The sequence below is a fragment of the Sceloporus occidentalis genome, unplaced genomic scaffold, assembly GCF_023333645.1.
Source record: "Sceloporus occidentalis isolate IW3139 unplaced genomic scaffold, rSceOcc1.0.p SCAF_77, whole genome shotgun sequence".
NCBI classification, from domain to species: Eukaryota; Metazoa; Chordata; class Lepidosauria; order Squamata; family Phrynosomatidae; genus Sceloporus; species Sceloporus occidentalis.
Window position 1 is genome coordinate 2,911,066 of NW_028317057.1, and position 17,280 is coordinate 2,928,345.

The following is a 17,280-nucleotide window of genomic DNA, read 5'->3' on the forward strand; positions in this document are numbered from 1 at the left end:
AAGTTAAACTTCTGCCAAAATCTCGGCCCTTTCGGTGACGTCCTCCCTCCCTGGTTGGAGGAGCAGGTGAGAGGACATTGCTTCTTTCTGGTCTGTAGTCTTCCCTGTTACCTGTTCTGTGAAGTGGTACTACAGCTGCCAACCTCCAGTCTTCTGGAACTACAACAATAATTACAGAGGTCATAAGCAGCATATGTCATTAGTGCCGCTTAAAACTATCACCATACTGCACGCCAGAAGGCAAAGCGCAGCGTAACTTAAGGTAGTAAGTAGTACAGCTGCCTCCTGCCATGAAGGAGACAACAATCGTTTCCAGTGAAATGGGAAGCAACGTTTAGCCCAGAGAACAGTTTATGTGACCAAAAATCTGAAAAAAACTATTTAAATGGACATGTTTGGAGTAAAACCAAGCGCTTTTTCTTTAGGAACTAACTCACACAATTTATAACAACCCCACACGTGTGTGAAGAAGATCTTTGCCTTTCTTCCTAATGAATGAATCTTAAGTAGACTAAAACATTTTGGTCTGTTTTGGGAAAAAAACACCCTATCCCAGATGTAACCACTTTGTCCTTTTATTTATTTTTCTGTCTTGAATTTGGTTGCAGTTACTATGGAAGTGCTGGCCTTGAGTATATCTCGCAAGCAAACAGTGACAGCTCAAAGACAAATAAGGTCTTCTCTTGCCATTGTGTAGCAGGCAGGCAAAATCCTACGTCTCTAGAGCTGCAGAAAGTATTGTCGCCATTGGTCCATACACACAAAGTGTCCTTATTTAGGAGGGACAGTCCCTCCTGAATGTATTATGCAGCGCCGGCTATGCCGTTCTTACGCGTGAAATAGGCCAGGGAAAGCCCTGTGTCATGCATAATGAAATAAGTGGGTTAAATCCATAACTCCCATTTTAATGAATAAAGCAATTCCTTCTGTAAGCCTTCTTTTAACAAGCTTTGTACTTTCTTCTATTTTGATGATTATGAGCACTCAACGTACACATTTAAAACCCCTGTGAACAGTGGGTTGCCTAAGAATGTGAGTGTCATGTATTCCCAGAAAGACACATAAATGTTTTATTTCTTGGCATATGTGATGTCGTCATTAACACTGGACTTGGGAGGTAAAATTGTCTGTGGCGTGATTAATGCAGCATGTGTCCATACACTAAATACAGGTGGGAGATACCGAAGAACCCCATCAAGAATCGCTGTTGAATTCTATATTTATATTATTTAATTATCTTGAAAAAAGAATGCCGAGTATATTAGGCTGCAGTTATTGTTTAAGGGGAATTGATTTTAACATTGAAAAGTCCTCTGGCTAAAATCAAAAGCACAGCAACTGGAAGAGATTTTAATCCCAATAGCCCGTGATAATCTTCAAAATCCCTGGCAGAACATTTATTAAACCTGCCTTCTTTCTCAATATGATACCATGTGTAAAGCATGTGAACTATTGTGAAGTCTTTAAATTGGAAACATCTTAACCTTGTGTTTACTGAATGTTACTGCTTCCAAAAATAAAACGACAGCAATTCAATAATGTATTTATTTTTTTATAAATATTTTACATAGATCACAGAAACGTTAGGCTTGCATTAATTCCATAGTAGTACTTCGGTACATGCAGTTAAGATCCTTGAGTTATAAATACAGATATAATGATTAATTATTAGTAACCAATGCTGGGGAATAGTATCCTGTGTCTGAAATTCCATACAATATTCACGTGTGAATGGTGGAGAAACGCTTGCTCAGCCTGTATCAAGGAAGCAGGACGATGCAATATTGTGGAAGTCCACTATGTACAATATGCACGTAAGACAGGAGTGCGGAATTATGTTTTGATAAGTGCACATGAGATGTTCTTAATATATTATAGCTTGTGAACATCGAAACCAGATCTGCTTCAGTATGCAGACACCTTACCAGGCATACTCGCACAGTGCCAGCTTTTAGTGGCCCCTAATAAGACAATCTGTACCATATATATTGGGGCATAAATACTTTCTCTATGATGAAGTTTTTTTCTTCAAATTGAAGGTACCCCTGCGGGCACCAGGTTCGCACCTAGTTATGCCAATCGTTATATGGGCAAGCATGAAGTTTTTTTTTTAAATTGAGAAAGGGGATTTATATCAGTTGGATTTGGGTTTTGATGGGCCAAGACTCTAGTTTGACATTTTTATGTGCAACGTTGTGACAGAAACAACGTTATACCAATCATTCAGCGTGATTACAAAACTGCTTCAGTGATTCATTTTGACGAATAGCTTGCATATGGAAATTTAAATTCTATTGGTTACAGCCATTTTAACTTGAACTATCAAGGACATTTATGTGCATCCAGTGACAGGAGTAAACACACAAGTGATTGAACAGTCATGTTTGATGCCAAAATATGCTTTTTGAGGAATATGAGAGGCGTCCCCAATGAGCTCTTTCAATCAGACCTTGATCACATTTGCTTCATATTGTGCAATGTTTTTTATTATAAAGTTCAGGTAGGCCGCACGCTAAAGTAGAAAAGTTCAAGTAGACTGCATGCTAAAGTAGCACCCACTATAACACTGTATGCTCACGCACTCACTCTAACACCATACACTAACACACACATTCCCTCTAAACAACCACTAACACACACACTCTTACCTTGCACAGATCATCTTACAAAGTGAATGCCTCAGTTACAGGTATCATGCACCCGCTGCGCCTACTTTTCAGAGGGTTGACACAGTATGTCCTGCTGACAGACTTTTAGAGCACCTTTAATGGTCCTGAATTAACCGGTGGCTCCCAAGTCATAGTTTATAATGAGAAGTGCTGACAAAGCAGTGACAGTGACAAAAAACATTTATCAAAACAATCAATAAACTTAAATACTGATTTATGCTAAAATGTTCTTAGCAGGAATGTTTCAGTGAATGAAGGGTACATGCAGCTTCTCCAAAAACCCCACCTCACAACTGAGACGATGTACAAGCTATGTCCACATTCACATATAGAGACACATGCCTAGGCATATGTATTAAACTATACATCCTCTCAGCAGTCAGGCACTCTGTTACTTACTCTAAATTAAGACTCAACCTGGGTTATTTCTTTTTTACAGGCACATTTTATTAACGGAAAATAACACAAATACCGTTTGTAAGAATCCAAAAGGTCACTACCTGGCGGGCAGGTATGACAAAACGTCTGTTTTTATCAGGTACAGAGAGTAGAAATGGTGCATTTTTAAATAATACAGGCATTAGACGTGGGGTTCCTCCATCCTCACGGCATCAAAGGGAGGAGTTGGCCCTATAGCAAAGCTGCATGCAGTAGAACGAGTTTAAAATCGAAAGCCTTCCAAATATAAAGCTACTTATTTGTATTCAACGTGAAATACTGAATTACTGCAAAAGAGATGGTGACTTTAATAGCATTTGTTTGTAACAAATAAATATATACATTGAAATACCACTGATAAAACCCGGTTCATTTCACAAAATTCCATCAGAAAAGGCTATTTTACAAGTTTGGAATATCTAGGATGGCCAAGAGCAGAAAGCAGCCCGTCTCTGCCACCGCTGTCCCCAGGCCAGTGACCCAACGCGGCAGCAGCAGGGTACAAGCTGGACGGAGGAGGCACTGTGCATAAAAAACATATGTACAGAGTACTACAGAAAGTGTGAGCAGGAAAACAGAGAAATGCGGCTAACACTACTGATATCTGTGTTGCAAAAGGCCCAATGTAGGATAGAGATTTTATGCGATGCCGTAAGATCCACCAGGGTGCACCCACTGAGTGATAACCCTAGAATATGCCCATGGTTTTCATGTCTCCTGGTGTATCACTGCCAGCTGGTAGGTAGTTCAATATGAAGAAAAAAACCCAAAACTATTTATAAATAACATTAGTGACATATATATCATTACATACAGAATAAAATCAGGGTTTGTGGACGGCACCTGTACCTGGGTATTGTCGTTATAGCCTTCATCACATCAGACTACAGATTTGTTATCATATGGAACGTTCTTACCAGATGTGAGATAGCGCTAAATAAAATCTGATGCATGCTGACGAGCACCTATGAATCATAAGAATATCTCTCGCTTGTTGCAGGAATATACAGTGCCATCTTTTAACTCTGACCCGTGCATGAATAAAATGAATCGTAACCTGGCATGACCCTGGTGAAAATTGCGGCTGACTCAGAAAGAGGCTAACAATCCCAAAAAGCTTTTTTTTTTTTTTTTTTATTTCACATGTACCAGCATCACTTTCTAAAACTGATAATATGCCTGAAGAAGAGACCTAGATAGTCTCGAAAGCTTGCAATCTATACTTTAGTTAGCCAATAAAGGTATAATCTTTCCCAAATTTGCTCTAAACCATACTCAGGTACTTCTTGCTGGTGCACGGTACAACATTTATAGACAGATTCATGCAGAACTTTAGACAAAATAATAGGGACTTCATAATTAAATCATGAAAGTGTAAGTCAAGTTTAATACTAGTGTTACACTAATAACAATCTGTAACGCATGGAAATGTTTAACATAAATATATATGTACTGAAAACACTCAGTGTCTTCACAGCAAACGCTTCTTTTAATGTTACATTACTCTTTGCCTTAATACAATAGTCTGCAGATCAACCAGTCGCTCACTCTCGTGTTGTAACGGTGTCAGGACTTCAATGATGGATAGTTTACAGCGCTTGCAGCCTCTAGAATAAAAGTCAACTCCCAACACATTTCGCTCCGTCTTGTAGAATAAGCATTCATACTACAATTGACTCACAACTCACACAAGTGTTCTCTATGGAGACAAATAAAAAGGTGTAGATGGCTAATAGATGAGGACATTGCCCTCCAAGGACTAGTCTTATAAAGTGTGTTTGTTGGTGCACAAAAGCATGATCGATGTAGCTCACCATTACCATGGACTTTCCATAAGGAAGCACTGATGTTTTCAATAATTTCACCCTGATTGTAACACGCTTGGCATTAACCCTTGCCTATCGGCAAGAAGGGAAGCTAGGAAGGTGAAACGCCCAAGATGATCAGTCTTACAGCTTGTGTGGGGATAGAGGTTATTATAATTTTTGCCAGGCTATTTGTTTTGTTAATATTTCTTCATCATGGAAGAACTGATCACATTTAAGCTCTTATGTATTTGATTTGTATTCAATGAGATCTAATTCTTTAGACGTGGTGCGCTCTGCAGTGGCTACATTTGTGGTATTATCTTGTTGTCAGAAGATAAAAGGCCGTGATTGCTACACTTCTACGTTTCTACTTAGCAAAAACTGTGTCACGAAGGTGAAACTTGTATTAAAATGTCCAGCAGTTGTCAGAAATGACTGATCAAGCAATTTATCAGACTCATAGACTAGATTACCAACACACCTCAACAAAGCTGCATGTATCCGCTACCAGATCCTGATTGTGTCATGTCACATTCCTAGCATACTAAATAATGCAGTGTGGTTTTTCACAAAGACATTGGCAGAGACAGCGCGTCCTCCGGAAATAACGTTTTCAAAGAGTGAAGCGTGCTAAGTTAGCTTCATAAGTGCCTAGAAAATGGCTGATCTCTAATACTGCAAGAAAATGTTGGCAGACTACACGTGAATTTCAGACTGTCGGGTCAAAAAACAGAAGTGTGCTTCCTAACAAAGTGACCTAGACGTGCGGTGTCAGACAGCGACAGGATGACCATTCATTCATAGCCGCTTCACATAATTTCCAGGGAAAGTCCCGAAAAATTTTGTTCGTCGCGATGTGCCTGAAATTAAAACAAAAATGGACATTGTCATTTTTAGGGCCATAGCCTATAATGCTGTACAATAAAATAGTGTTAACACAACTTGACATAATAAAAAGGCATCAGCTACTGAAACTTCCAATCCAAACCACGTGTAAAAGGATAGAGCCATTATATTGAAATGTAAGGACAACACATTCCCCAGTAAAAGGCAAACAGTGATTATGACTGCAAACCTACAACTAGAAAAAATGTGTAACTTATTTTATGTTTGTATATTTTTTGCAATATATACTATTATTATCAATTGCATTTTTTAAAGCTGTGAGCTGTTTGGATTTTTGTAAGTGCCCATTAGTTTTACAGTTCTTCAGTAGGTGCAATAATAATCCACCGGAGGACGGCTGCCCATATTTCCCTCTCGTGTTACACTGTGCCAGAGCCGTGGAGATGCATAGGATACATTTAGCGTATTCAGGGCGCTGTTCCAAATAGAGGGATTGTGCCTTAAGTCCAGTGCATTATCAGCAGAATAACCACTCTCACACTTACCTACAAACCATCCATCATCGCACTTTTCCATGACATCGATCACATCCCCTTCTCTGAGCTCCAACTCATCTTCATTGCGTGGAGTGTAGTTATACAGAGACTGATACCTAGGGAGTAAACGTAACTAAAAGACCGCATATACAAGAGCTACCATTCAACGTCTTAAAGTACAGATAACTGGTACTTGGTATCACAGGAACAAACTATAAAATTATCCAAATAGTAAAATTATAAAATAAAAAATGAAAACGTCCACTGCTGGGTTCAGGTTTAGCTGTTGTCACCTGCTATCAATGCCATCACTAAAAGGGTTAAAATGGTTTACATTATGCAGTTTCTATTTCTAATTGCCCTAAATACAATAATTATTATGATGATCAACTTACGGTTCCCCCATGGTCTGTATATTTTCATGAGTAAACACTGGACGCTGTGGGCAAAAAGTTAAAATAAAGTATACTGTTAGTATATTCTTCGGATAAAAGGACCTCAAGCTGATGTCAAGGATGGAGAAAACGAGTCAGCAATTTATCACAGGTATTATTACACATATATAACAACAAAGTGAAAGCTAAGCCTCAAGGACATAGCTGAGCAATGCATTGTGTGGCACAGATTACCCACATCGGCCCGTCAAAAGAATAAAGGACTGCAGCACCCCTAGTAGCGTGTACTGAAAACTGCTTCACGGGGACACAATCGGCCTCATCGCAGGACCACCACTACCAAAAATAGGGGAACCCTGTTTACTGCCAACTAATGTCTGTTTGTTAGAAATATGTAAGAAGTAAGAAGTCTGTAAGAAGTCAGCATGGAGGCTCGGGAGAACTACTAGCTCAAAAACAGCAGTGAGCTCTCCATTTTCAACTGGCCATTATGGGTACCCTTTGCCCATCACTTACTAAAACCAGATTAAATTTTATGCATTAAATGTTATTAATAACTTTAACCTGTTATAACCAACATATAATCACAAAGAAACACATTAACTCGTTAATAAGCAGCCATGTACAAATACATAACGTTTATTTATAGCACAATTATTACAATGAGAGACACACTTCTGTCCATTGATAGTGGTAAAACATCAGTGCTTTTCGGCACTGTAACAGATAGAACATGTATGCAGAAGCCAAGCGTCATGCTATACTGCACAACATTGCCGGATCAAAAATGGCTACAGATAACCATGCCAATCAAATCAGCTAACGTGTGCATGAACCTTACCATTTTACCTTACAAGGGGAAAACGTGCAATGGCCATGGAGCCTTTAAAAGGCCTATTTTTTTTACATTAAAACGACAGTCTTTGTTAAAAGGATTATTCGAGTTTCGGAATTGAACATGGCCATCTAAAAAACCCTTGTGTGCAATCTGTTTGAATACTGCACAGCTAATGTATGCACATGTATGTATGCATGTATGTATGCACATGTTCTTACATTACATTATCTGGATAACTGAATGAGGGATTTGGAAGATTGTATTTTAGTTCACTGGGTGTATCGGGTTTGTTTCATAAATTCCACCAGAACATGCGGCTCTGTAGAACGTTATGGAATTGGATCATTCGAGTAGGGTCTACTCATTAGACATTGTCTTTAGGTCTGCCCAATACTGCGAGGATTGGTCATTTCCCCATCTATCTGAAACATCTAGCTGTGCTAATGAATGAATGACTTGTCTATGTTTATTTGACGATAACCTGAAAGTATCTGAGAAGATGGGATATTAACATAGATACTGTGTTGATCACAGGTATCACTACTAAATAATATTTATTTAATAGGATTAACAGACTGGAATAGAACATGATGCCTTTAAATTCTATCGTAAGGTACACTGTACAGTTATGAGCCAGATTTAAGGATGTGGTTGACCACAAGATCATTGTTACAAAAGGGACTTGTATGTTAATCTGAGCTCGTAGTTTCTTATGTCATTGCCCTACCCTGTCTGATTATGTATTCATTCCAACAGCATACACTGAGTTCTTTACTATATTTGCAACATAAGGGGCTGCCAATAGGTAAAAAAAATCCCTAGGCCCCTGGAAATAAAATGTAGGAGTGACTGTTCCTCTAAAGGACAAGAGGCTTGTATTTCAGATTGTTTTTCATTCATTTGCTGAAGATACAAGTTGATTCTTCAGATGCCATTTCTTGTGAATTCCCCCAAATTGCTCCATGCCCTGAGTAAACAAAACCGGGCAGGTAATGCATCCTACTATTTGTTAGCTACTTATTTGGGGAAGCTAACCTGTCTTCCGTAAGATCTACACAAGTTTAGGCACGCAGCGGCAGTTACCAGTGAGAGCTATATTTTGAAGACACCACTGAAAAAACAGTTGGTACAGCGGTGAAGCAAACTGGAGTTCTACACATATTTCACAATGTGTATAGACAAATGTGAAGACGCAGAATTGTGTGCAGAGTCGTAGGTATTTAAAGCATAAGTTGGAGGAGATCTGGAAGGAATGGAGGGGGATTTAGGAACAGGACATAGTTGGCTGAGCTAGAAAAGGTAAACAATGAGGAACATTAAAACAAAAAAGCATGACAGTAAAAACCAATGGGCATGTTATATAACTATACTGTAGCTACTAGCTTATAATTGCTAAAATGCAGGTATTGTGGATGTGAAATAAAGATCAAATACAATGAGCAATGTAAGAAGCAGTCACACATTTATTGTCTGAAAACAATGGGCATTATAACATAGAAACAGAGTCTGATGATAAATATGAATCATTGGACCCATCTAGTCTTTTGCTTCCGCTGTAGAAACCTCAAACCTAATTTGCTCCTTGGTCTTGTCTTATGTTTAGGATAGCCCTCTCGCCTATCAGCATGGACCCTACAATGGAATGGTGGAAAACAGCAACATTCAACAGAGTGTATATGATTGATGAATGGTATGTGCGTGGTGGGCAAGGAGTACACATCACTCCCTTCTACCTTATTCACAGACGTGTCCCAGTGAGGCTCATCGCTAGCAGCTGATAAGTGTTTACAAGACAAAGTGTGATACATTAAAAGGCGCTTAAATGAGAGATCAAATATTAGTAAAGCCTTCACAACGCTCACTAGAAATCTGAATGTATGTCTGTTTACACAGGTTAGTAACCCTCAAACTTCACTGGACCTTTTGGTAAATATTAACAGCAACTAGTCTGCTGGCTAACCATGACATTTCACTACATTTCCTTCAGCAAGATGGCTGAACACTTTAAACGTACTCCACTGTTAATATGTACGCGGTAGCTTTATAGTTTATTACCTAAAATGAAAAAAAATAAGCCTACCAACACGCAAATGAGCATTTTAACACATATTATTGCATTATTGAGCATTAAATCCTGATAATCAACGATAAATGAAATTGTAACATTTTTTTCCTTATGGGACAATTAATACTTTTATTGATAGGTTTATGTTTAGAATCTTCAGCCTGTAAAGTCTATATACCTCTAAAGATTTATTACACATTAAGATGATTAGGGCTCTCCTTTCAGGCAGGACATTTCTAAAGACACCTGATCCAACTCCTAAACAGCCCAAGTAAATTATCATTACCAATCAGTTGTTTACTTTCGAACTAAAATAAATGCCCATATACAAAATAACGCCATAACTTGCTATCTTAACAGCCACATACAAGTCGTTTCTGAATGAAGGCCATTTTTATTAGTTAAAATGTTAAGGGTTCATCATGGAAAATTTCCTCTGAGCATTCCGGTAGTTAATGTTATTACTACTGTGTATACTGTACATCGCAGTAATTCTTTACAGGTCCTCTTAATGATGTAATTGTAATCACCCGAAAAAAGCAGTGCCAGAAAATATCCAGTTACAGTATTAGCAGAAGACCTAGTAGTGTTTACTGTAAAGTCTCCATAGCAACACAATATTTCCAGTAAATGGCGTTACCGAGCAGGCCATCTTTCAACAGGATATTCCGTAGCAGATAGTCTAAGGGCTTTTCCAGCCTCGCAAAGCTAATGCGTGATGAATAATTATTCTGAACGCTGTGTTACTAAATCCTAAAATGTAAATATTAATGTATACCGGGACCACTGGGCAGAAAAAATATCAGTAACCCGACCGGTTGTATTTTGACATCTGAGGACATAATTAGGGCTAAAGACCCATTCAATTTGCTTTCCCCCAATTCATCATTTGACACTGTACAAAAGCGACATAATACACATTGAAACATGCCATTTCAGCAAATAACACGGACGTGATAAAACAAGCGAAATGACAAATACGCACACAAATAAAAGATGTAAGAAAGCACACGTTTTATTATTGCTTTTTATATTTATCAATAGGAGATATGCAGTTTTAACAGAAACACCAAAAATGACTTTTCTTTAATACTATATATGCATGCACGTAGTTTCATGCAGCAAAACAAAATAGACTCCAATTGACATTACAGAAATATGTTCGTCTAGGGACAGGAATGTCCCTTTTGTCTTAGACGAGTGCAGTGGGCACTCTATTGTATTGATTTGTATTACTCTACCCTGTGTGTTGCGCTGCTTTTCACTGGTGAGGCGCAGGCCTTTCTAGACATCACAGGACTACGTGGAGGCTTACCAACAACTACTAGGTCACTCTTAAACATGGCCTAAAAAAGTTCAAGAAAGGAGACACCACATTATTTTCACAGGGTTGGAGGGATATGGCACCACAGTAATTGAGCAAAAATGAACATCAAAGGTCAAGAGCGCAGTTTGCCAAACATAGCCATGCAGCATACGCATGCAGTAAGAACAACATGGCCGACATTCATCTTCTAAAGGAGAACAGATTGCTCTTGCAGGAAGAGCAGTAAAGGTATGGAATACGCTACATAGTGAGAGGGTGACTGTTGATGCTCGTAGGAGAGGGCTGGATATAATTTTGTAAACATTATATATATATATATATACCGTATTTGCTCGATTATAAGACGACCCCCCAAAATCTGAATATTAACTTAGGAAAAAAAGAAAAAGCCTGAATATAAGACGACCCTAAAGGAAAAAAGTTTTACCAGTAAATGTTAATTCATGTAAACTATTTTTTTAAATAAAAGCTATGATTGAAAAAAATATTTTTTTTGTTTTTATTTCCTTGTATTTGCCCCCAGGCTTACCACACCAATATGGCACTGTGGCCCATGATATGCCTTTTAACCCTCTATATGCCACTGTGCCCCATGGTATGCCTTTTGACCCCCTATGTGCCACTCTGCCTCCAGAAATGCCTTATACCCCTATATCCCATTCTGGCATTTAGGGGGTTAAAATGCATATTATGGGGCAGAGTGGTATATAGGGAGGTATAAGGCATTCCAGGAGGCAGAGTGGCATTAAGGGAGTTAAAAGGCATTGTATAGAGCACTCTGCCTCCAGAAATGCCTTATACCCCTATATGCCACTCTGGCATTTAGGGGGTTAAAAGGCATATTATGGGGCAGAGTGGCATATAGGGAGGTATAAGGCATTTCATATACCTTAACGCCACTCTGCCTCCTGAAATGCCTTATACCTCCCTATATGCCACTCTGACCCATAATATGCCTTTTAACCCCCTAAATGCCAGAGTGGCATATAGGGGTATAAGGCATTCCAGAAATGCCCTATGCCCCCATTTAACACACACACACACTTACCCACACACACACACTTACCGGTGCTTCCAATTTCCTGCTGTATTGTCGGGGCAGCGGGTTGACGTCTCCTTCCGCTGCAGCCGGAAGGAGGTGGAGTTGGCAGCGGGGGTTTGTCTGCGTCCTTCGCGGATACCTTCCCCGGCTGTCAGAGATCAGAGTTCCCCGCACCGGTGCCGCACTCTGATCTCTGACAGTCGGGGAAGGTATCCGAGACGGACGCAGACAACCCTCGCTGCTAGCCACACCTCCTTCCGGCTGCAGCGGATGTTGTCTACGCGGATCGCGTAGACGTCAACCCGCTGCCCCGGCAATACAGCAGGAAGCACCGGTAAGTGTGTGTGTGTGTGCATGGGGGGGGGGGGGAGACAGGAGGATCCAGGTTCCCTGCAGCGGTGCGGGGGATCTGGATCTTAGTCTCATAATCAGACCTCTATTTGAGGTCTGATTAGAAGAGGACCCCGATTAGAAGACGAGGGGTATTTTTCAGAGCATTTGCTCTGAAAAAAACCTCGTCTTATAATCGAGCAAATACGGTATATATATATATATATATATATATATATATATAAACACGTTATCCAGCGCAAACTTACCATTCAAGGCCTACATTTTATATTATACACAGTATATTTACATGTTTTGCATAACTTCCTCCAGGCTAGTGTTCTTCAGTACTGAAAGGAACTAGGTTAAACGTAATCCACATCGTTCCCCTCTCATCTACCTTACCAAACTTCAGAAGTGTGTAGTATTGTGGGGCTTAATGTTCCATCTAATTTTTCTTAGGTGGCGTGCGCAGAAAATGTCTCTTGTGCAAACATTTTCCCAGAGCCAAAATTTTGTGCTCACAATATCCGCGCCGCATAAAGTATCAAAAAAAAAAAATAATTTTTTTTTTATATTGGGAAAAACTGTTGTGCGCACAATTTTTGCACATGTGCGCTCTCTAAAAAAGCTATGTGCGCACAGCTTAGAGGGAACACTGGTGGGGCTTATTAAATATATATTCCGAAGTTTCTAACGCAAGAAGGAAACGGTTTATTTAATATTATTTGTTTAGTGATATTAGCTGTGTGTGATGGGGCAGCAAACGGTGTATTGCTAAGCATAGCAGCGCAGCACCCAACGAGTTAATTAAGAGTCTACCAGATTCCAGAAGCATTTCATGTCCCTGCGGAGTAGATAAACAGTCCCTCGGAGTGCAGTGTACTAGCCGGCTGGCCGAGGTACAGCGTGCTTCCAGAGATGATACCTATAAACCCCACTGTGTTATTTTGCTACGCGGCCAAATGCAGTGACATTTAGATACGGAATGACTCACAGGACATTCTGATACTAGGACTGGTACATTGCTTCATGCGAGAGGCCCCCTTCCTCGGGCCAACACTCATATTATTCACTACACGGTTCTATGCAAAATCCAAAAGAACTAGACCCAACCGGGCCTCTTATATTACAGATACACAACGTTATCTGTGGTTTGTGTAGTAACAGGGGTATTGGGCAGGGGCAAGTACAGAACTCCTATCAACAGATGTAAGCATGGCAGAAATTGTAATCCATGCTATCTGCCCCCTGGGGCATGCACTGCACAAAACCAATTTATTCATTTTGGGAAACATGGCTCACTATACATCGCTTTGGGGAAAATGATGATAAATGTGATATGTTTAAAGATCTAGTTATTGAGGTTCCTCAGTCTGTGTTCACACGCTCATATAAGAGCTGTGCATAGAAATGCTCACATTGCTGATTACCACCCGTAAGTGATTTCTACTGGAAATTAATGGGGCATTATAGAGTATGGCTGGCTAGTATTTCTGAGTTTTTTTAATAGGATTTACAATACATTTCATTCACGAGAGATAAAAAAAAAAAAATAAATAAAAGGTTTTACGACACACCATGGATTGCAGTGACTTTGAAAAGCCCTAATCCATTTTGAAAGTCCAGTATTCACCGCGAAGTGCTAAGACAGGCTAATAAAATACGTTCATTACTTGTTAATAACTCCGTGTTTTTTAGCAGTTTTTATTATGTTCTAATGGAAAGTATCTGGCAGGTTTCACAGCGCTTGCATTCCACTATCAGGAAGATGATTACATTACTTCAACAGATTATGAGAAAGAATGAGGACCGTTAGTGTGGAAAGTAAACTAACCCGATACTAAACCGTGGTCTTACTTTACGTTCTTGGTGGTCTCTGTGTGGTTTATCCCGTATTAAAATAATAACAATGTATAAATTTGAGCAGGTGTTACTGTAAACATTGATCTGTTTCTAGTTAATGATAAGATACTGTATAACATGTACATGATATCTCATTACAGGATTGTACAGCCAGGGCAGTATATCCAGAGGCGCAGCATCTCAGGCTCCCCAAAAGCTATTTTTATGTCAATAGGTACACCTTCTGATATCTGAATGACCCGAGTAACATCAGACTCTGGGGGTGTTCCCAGATTACTATATGAACTAGCTTGAATACATTTACCGTATGTGCTCAATTATAAGACGACCTCACAAATTTGAATATTAATTTATGAAAAAAAAGAAAAAGCCTGAATATAAGACTACCCTATAGGAACAACGCACAACCTCTGCTGCTGCCGGCACTTCCTTAGGGGCGTCTATGGTGGAGCACCGGAAGGTCATGTCACGCCGGCGCTCCGTCATAGAAGCCCTGACAGAAGTGCTGGGCAGCAATGGAGGATGTGTGCACGCATCCTGCAGACGTTCACTGGCAGCCAGAGAGGAGGATCCAGATCCCCTGCAGCACTGCAGGGGATCTGGATCTTAGTCTTGTAGTCGGACCTCTATTTGAGGTCTGATTATAAGACAACCTCGAATATAAGACGATGGGTATTTTTAACAAAGTTGAGTATGGGAAAATGTAACATTCTTCTGAGCCTCAATAAATTAAGGTCTAATTAGGTAACGCCCCTTCTGTGACATCAGAGGAATACATTTATTTAAGATGCATTCCATAGTAATATATAATAATATAAAAATCTTAGAAAGTTGGGGGGGGCAATGTCTATGTGGAACAGCACCTTTAACCTCCTGGATGAGCAGACAGATTATAATAAAGCATACTGCAACTACTTTTTTAATCATAATATAATAAATCTATGTCCAAGGCTGTAAATCTTAAATGTAATTCCTCGCAGGATAATGACTGGCCATTTTATAAAAGAATCCCTGGCATGTTTGTACAAGGTCAATCAAATTGACAGAGACTTTTTTAGCCACCTGTGCTTAAGGAAGGATATGTTTTTAAACTGGACCTGTTACTGTCCCTTGATCTCTTCGAACAGCTGACAATGATACACTGATTATAAACACAAAGCTTCTTCTAACCCAGGCTGTGCTGATACATCATCAGGGGACAGAAGTCTGCCACCTTAACACATTTACATTAAATAACTGTACACATGGCTCTGCGATACATCTTTAAAACTAAGTGTTCCCAGTTTTAAACCACTAAGGTGGTGAGTGCAAAAGAGCTAGGGGCAGCTATGCTGAAAGATAGGATGGTGATAATACCAACTAGGTTTTATATACATGTTAAAGCAATTGAGTAAAAGTTAATCTCTATAAGACAGACTTGGGTAACCAAGTGAGTAACACAGTATGTAATTCCAGCTTTTTTTAAAGCTAAAATAATGGCAAAACTCCACCAGTTTAAGCCTATTGTTTTTAAACAGAAGAGGTCATTAAGGGCCTTTAATTTATTTATAATCAGTGTTACGCCCTAGAGGTAATTTTACTGGCATTATACCACAATTAGCGCTTTGGTTGTAAGTACATACCATGCGTTGCGGCAAATGTCAGGTACAGAACCTGTGGCCGGGACACTGTTTACAGTAGCGCAGATACCATGTTGATTTGCACCCTCAGATAGTGATTTTCCTTTTTATTTTAAAACAAAGGCAATTTCCAAATCTAACATTCTACTTAAAAACGTGTGGCTTAAGGAAGCCCATACACTTTTAAACTCTCTAAAGACTGTTTCTTGGACAAAGTATCCTGCACGAGGGGTCTGTTGGAAGAGAGGAACGATTGCCCTAGAGGGCTCCTATAGGATTATTGGGCCTAGAGCAACTCACAGTGGGTTTCCAAATCAAACATATTGCGCCAAAAATTTTATGGGCATACATATATGCAGCACTCATGATGTTAGCGGTATCAGACTGAGTTAATATGAACAGATAAAGTAAATTATTGTAATAGATCTGTTTAGTAAGCTTGGTATGCAGGCAAGACACAGGAACCACATGCAGGATGGTGTTACCTTAAACCGTGGAGATTGTGTCTCATGTCTGGATGTGAATTTGGTTAAAGGAGAAGAGGAGTGTGACACACTGGACTGACATGGTGAATGCACAGGTTCGGATGAAGGATTGCAGACGGCATGAAATGGTTGACTAGAAGAAAGTTGGGAAGGAGAGGGTGCAGGACATCTTTGTGTTCCAGAGGAACTTGTAGCTTTCTTAAACATTTGAAAAAACATTTGTTAAGTACACAGCAATTCAGACAATAGTGTCTAATTCTTGAATGGGGAATGATCCTTATTTTATGACTTCACAGGATTTTTTCCTGATAATCTCAACATATCATGATAATTAAAAATAGCTTCTTAGCAGGTGCTCAGTTGAGGTCTTCAGGGTCTATCTAGATCTAAAGTAGCATTACATATCATAGAATATTACGTGATTACATATGTGACCTCATTGAAGGTCTAATGTGTTAGAAGAAACTATGTATATGAAAAAGAATCACTGGTAAAAAAGGTTCTAGGTGGAATAATCTCAATTTGAATTGTTACCATTTATATATATATATCTTAAGATATAAGAAAAAAAATAAACGAGAACACGAGGGTCCACGCCATATAACACTTATATAAGCAAAAAATTAGCTCTAAATCAGAACTTTCCTTTCAAAACATCATAACTTGGATTTATCTTTTGGGGAACGCTGGACCAATCCAATGTATTGGATAAGACCTCTCAGTCCTTGCCAGTTTTAATATGTATACACAGACATATATGTAGGTATGCATGTATATATATAACAATTGTACCTACATCAATATCAGCCCCAACATGTTTTCTGATTATATTTTTTAAATGTCATTTTACCATTGTAAGGCATCTTGCTGTAAATGAGTAACCAATAAATGGATGTTCACTACAATAAAAGCAATAAAAAGAGTGACAACGAAAAAGTTACTAAAACAACAATAACTGTGAGGTACGGTATATGTGCAAATAATACTTGTGTTTGGCCTAGGAATGTGTTTAAACT

The 17,280-nt window shown here is 39.2% G+C and overlaps 1 protein-coding gene across 1 annotated transcript in view; it reads right to left on the reverse strand.

Moving 5' to 3' along the window:
• Positions 1-5,713: 5,713 nt before the first annotated feature.
• Positions 5,714-17,280, reverse strand: part of LOC149285579 (sorbin and SH3 domain-containing protein 2-like) — a 56,975-nt gene continuing 45,408 nt past the window's right edge. The window contains exons 20-23 of the mRNA XM_089495136.1: positions 16,006-16,037; positions 6,693-6,736; positions 6,307-6,413; positions 5,714-5,775 (exon numbers count right to left, since the gene is read on the reverse strand). Coding sequence (XP_089351262.1) covers positions 5,714-5,775; positions 6,307-6,413; positions 6,693-6,736; positions 16,006-16,037 — 245 coding nt within the window. The remainder of the gene's footprint in view (positions 5,776-6,306; positions 6,414-6,692; positions 6,737-16,005; positions 16,038-17,280) is intronic.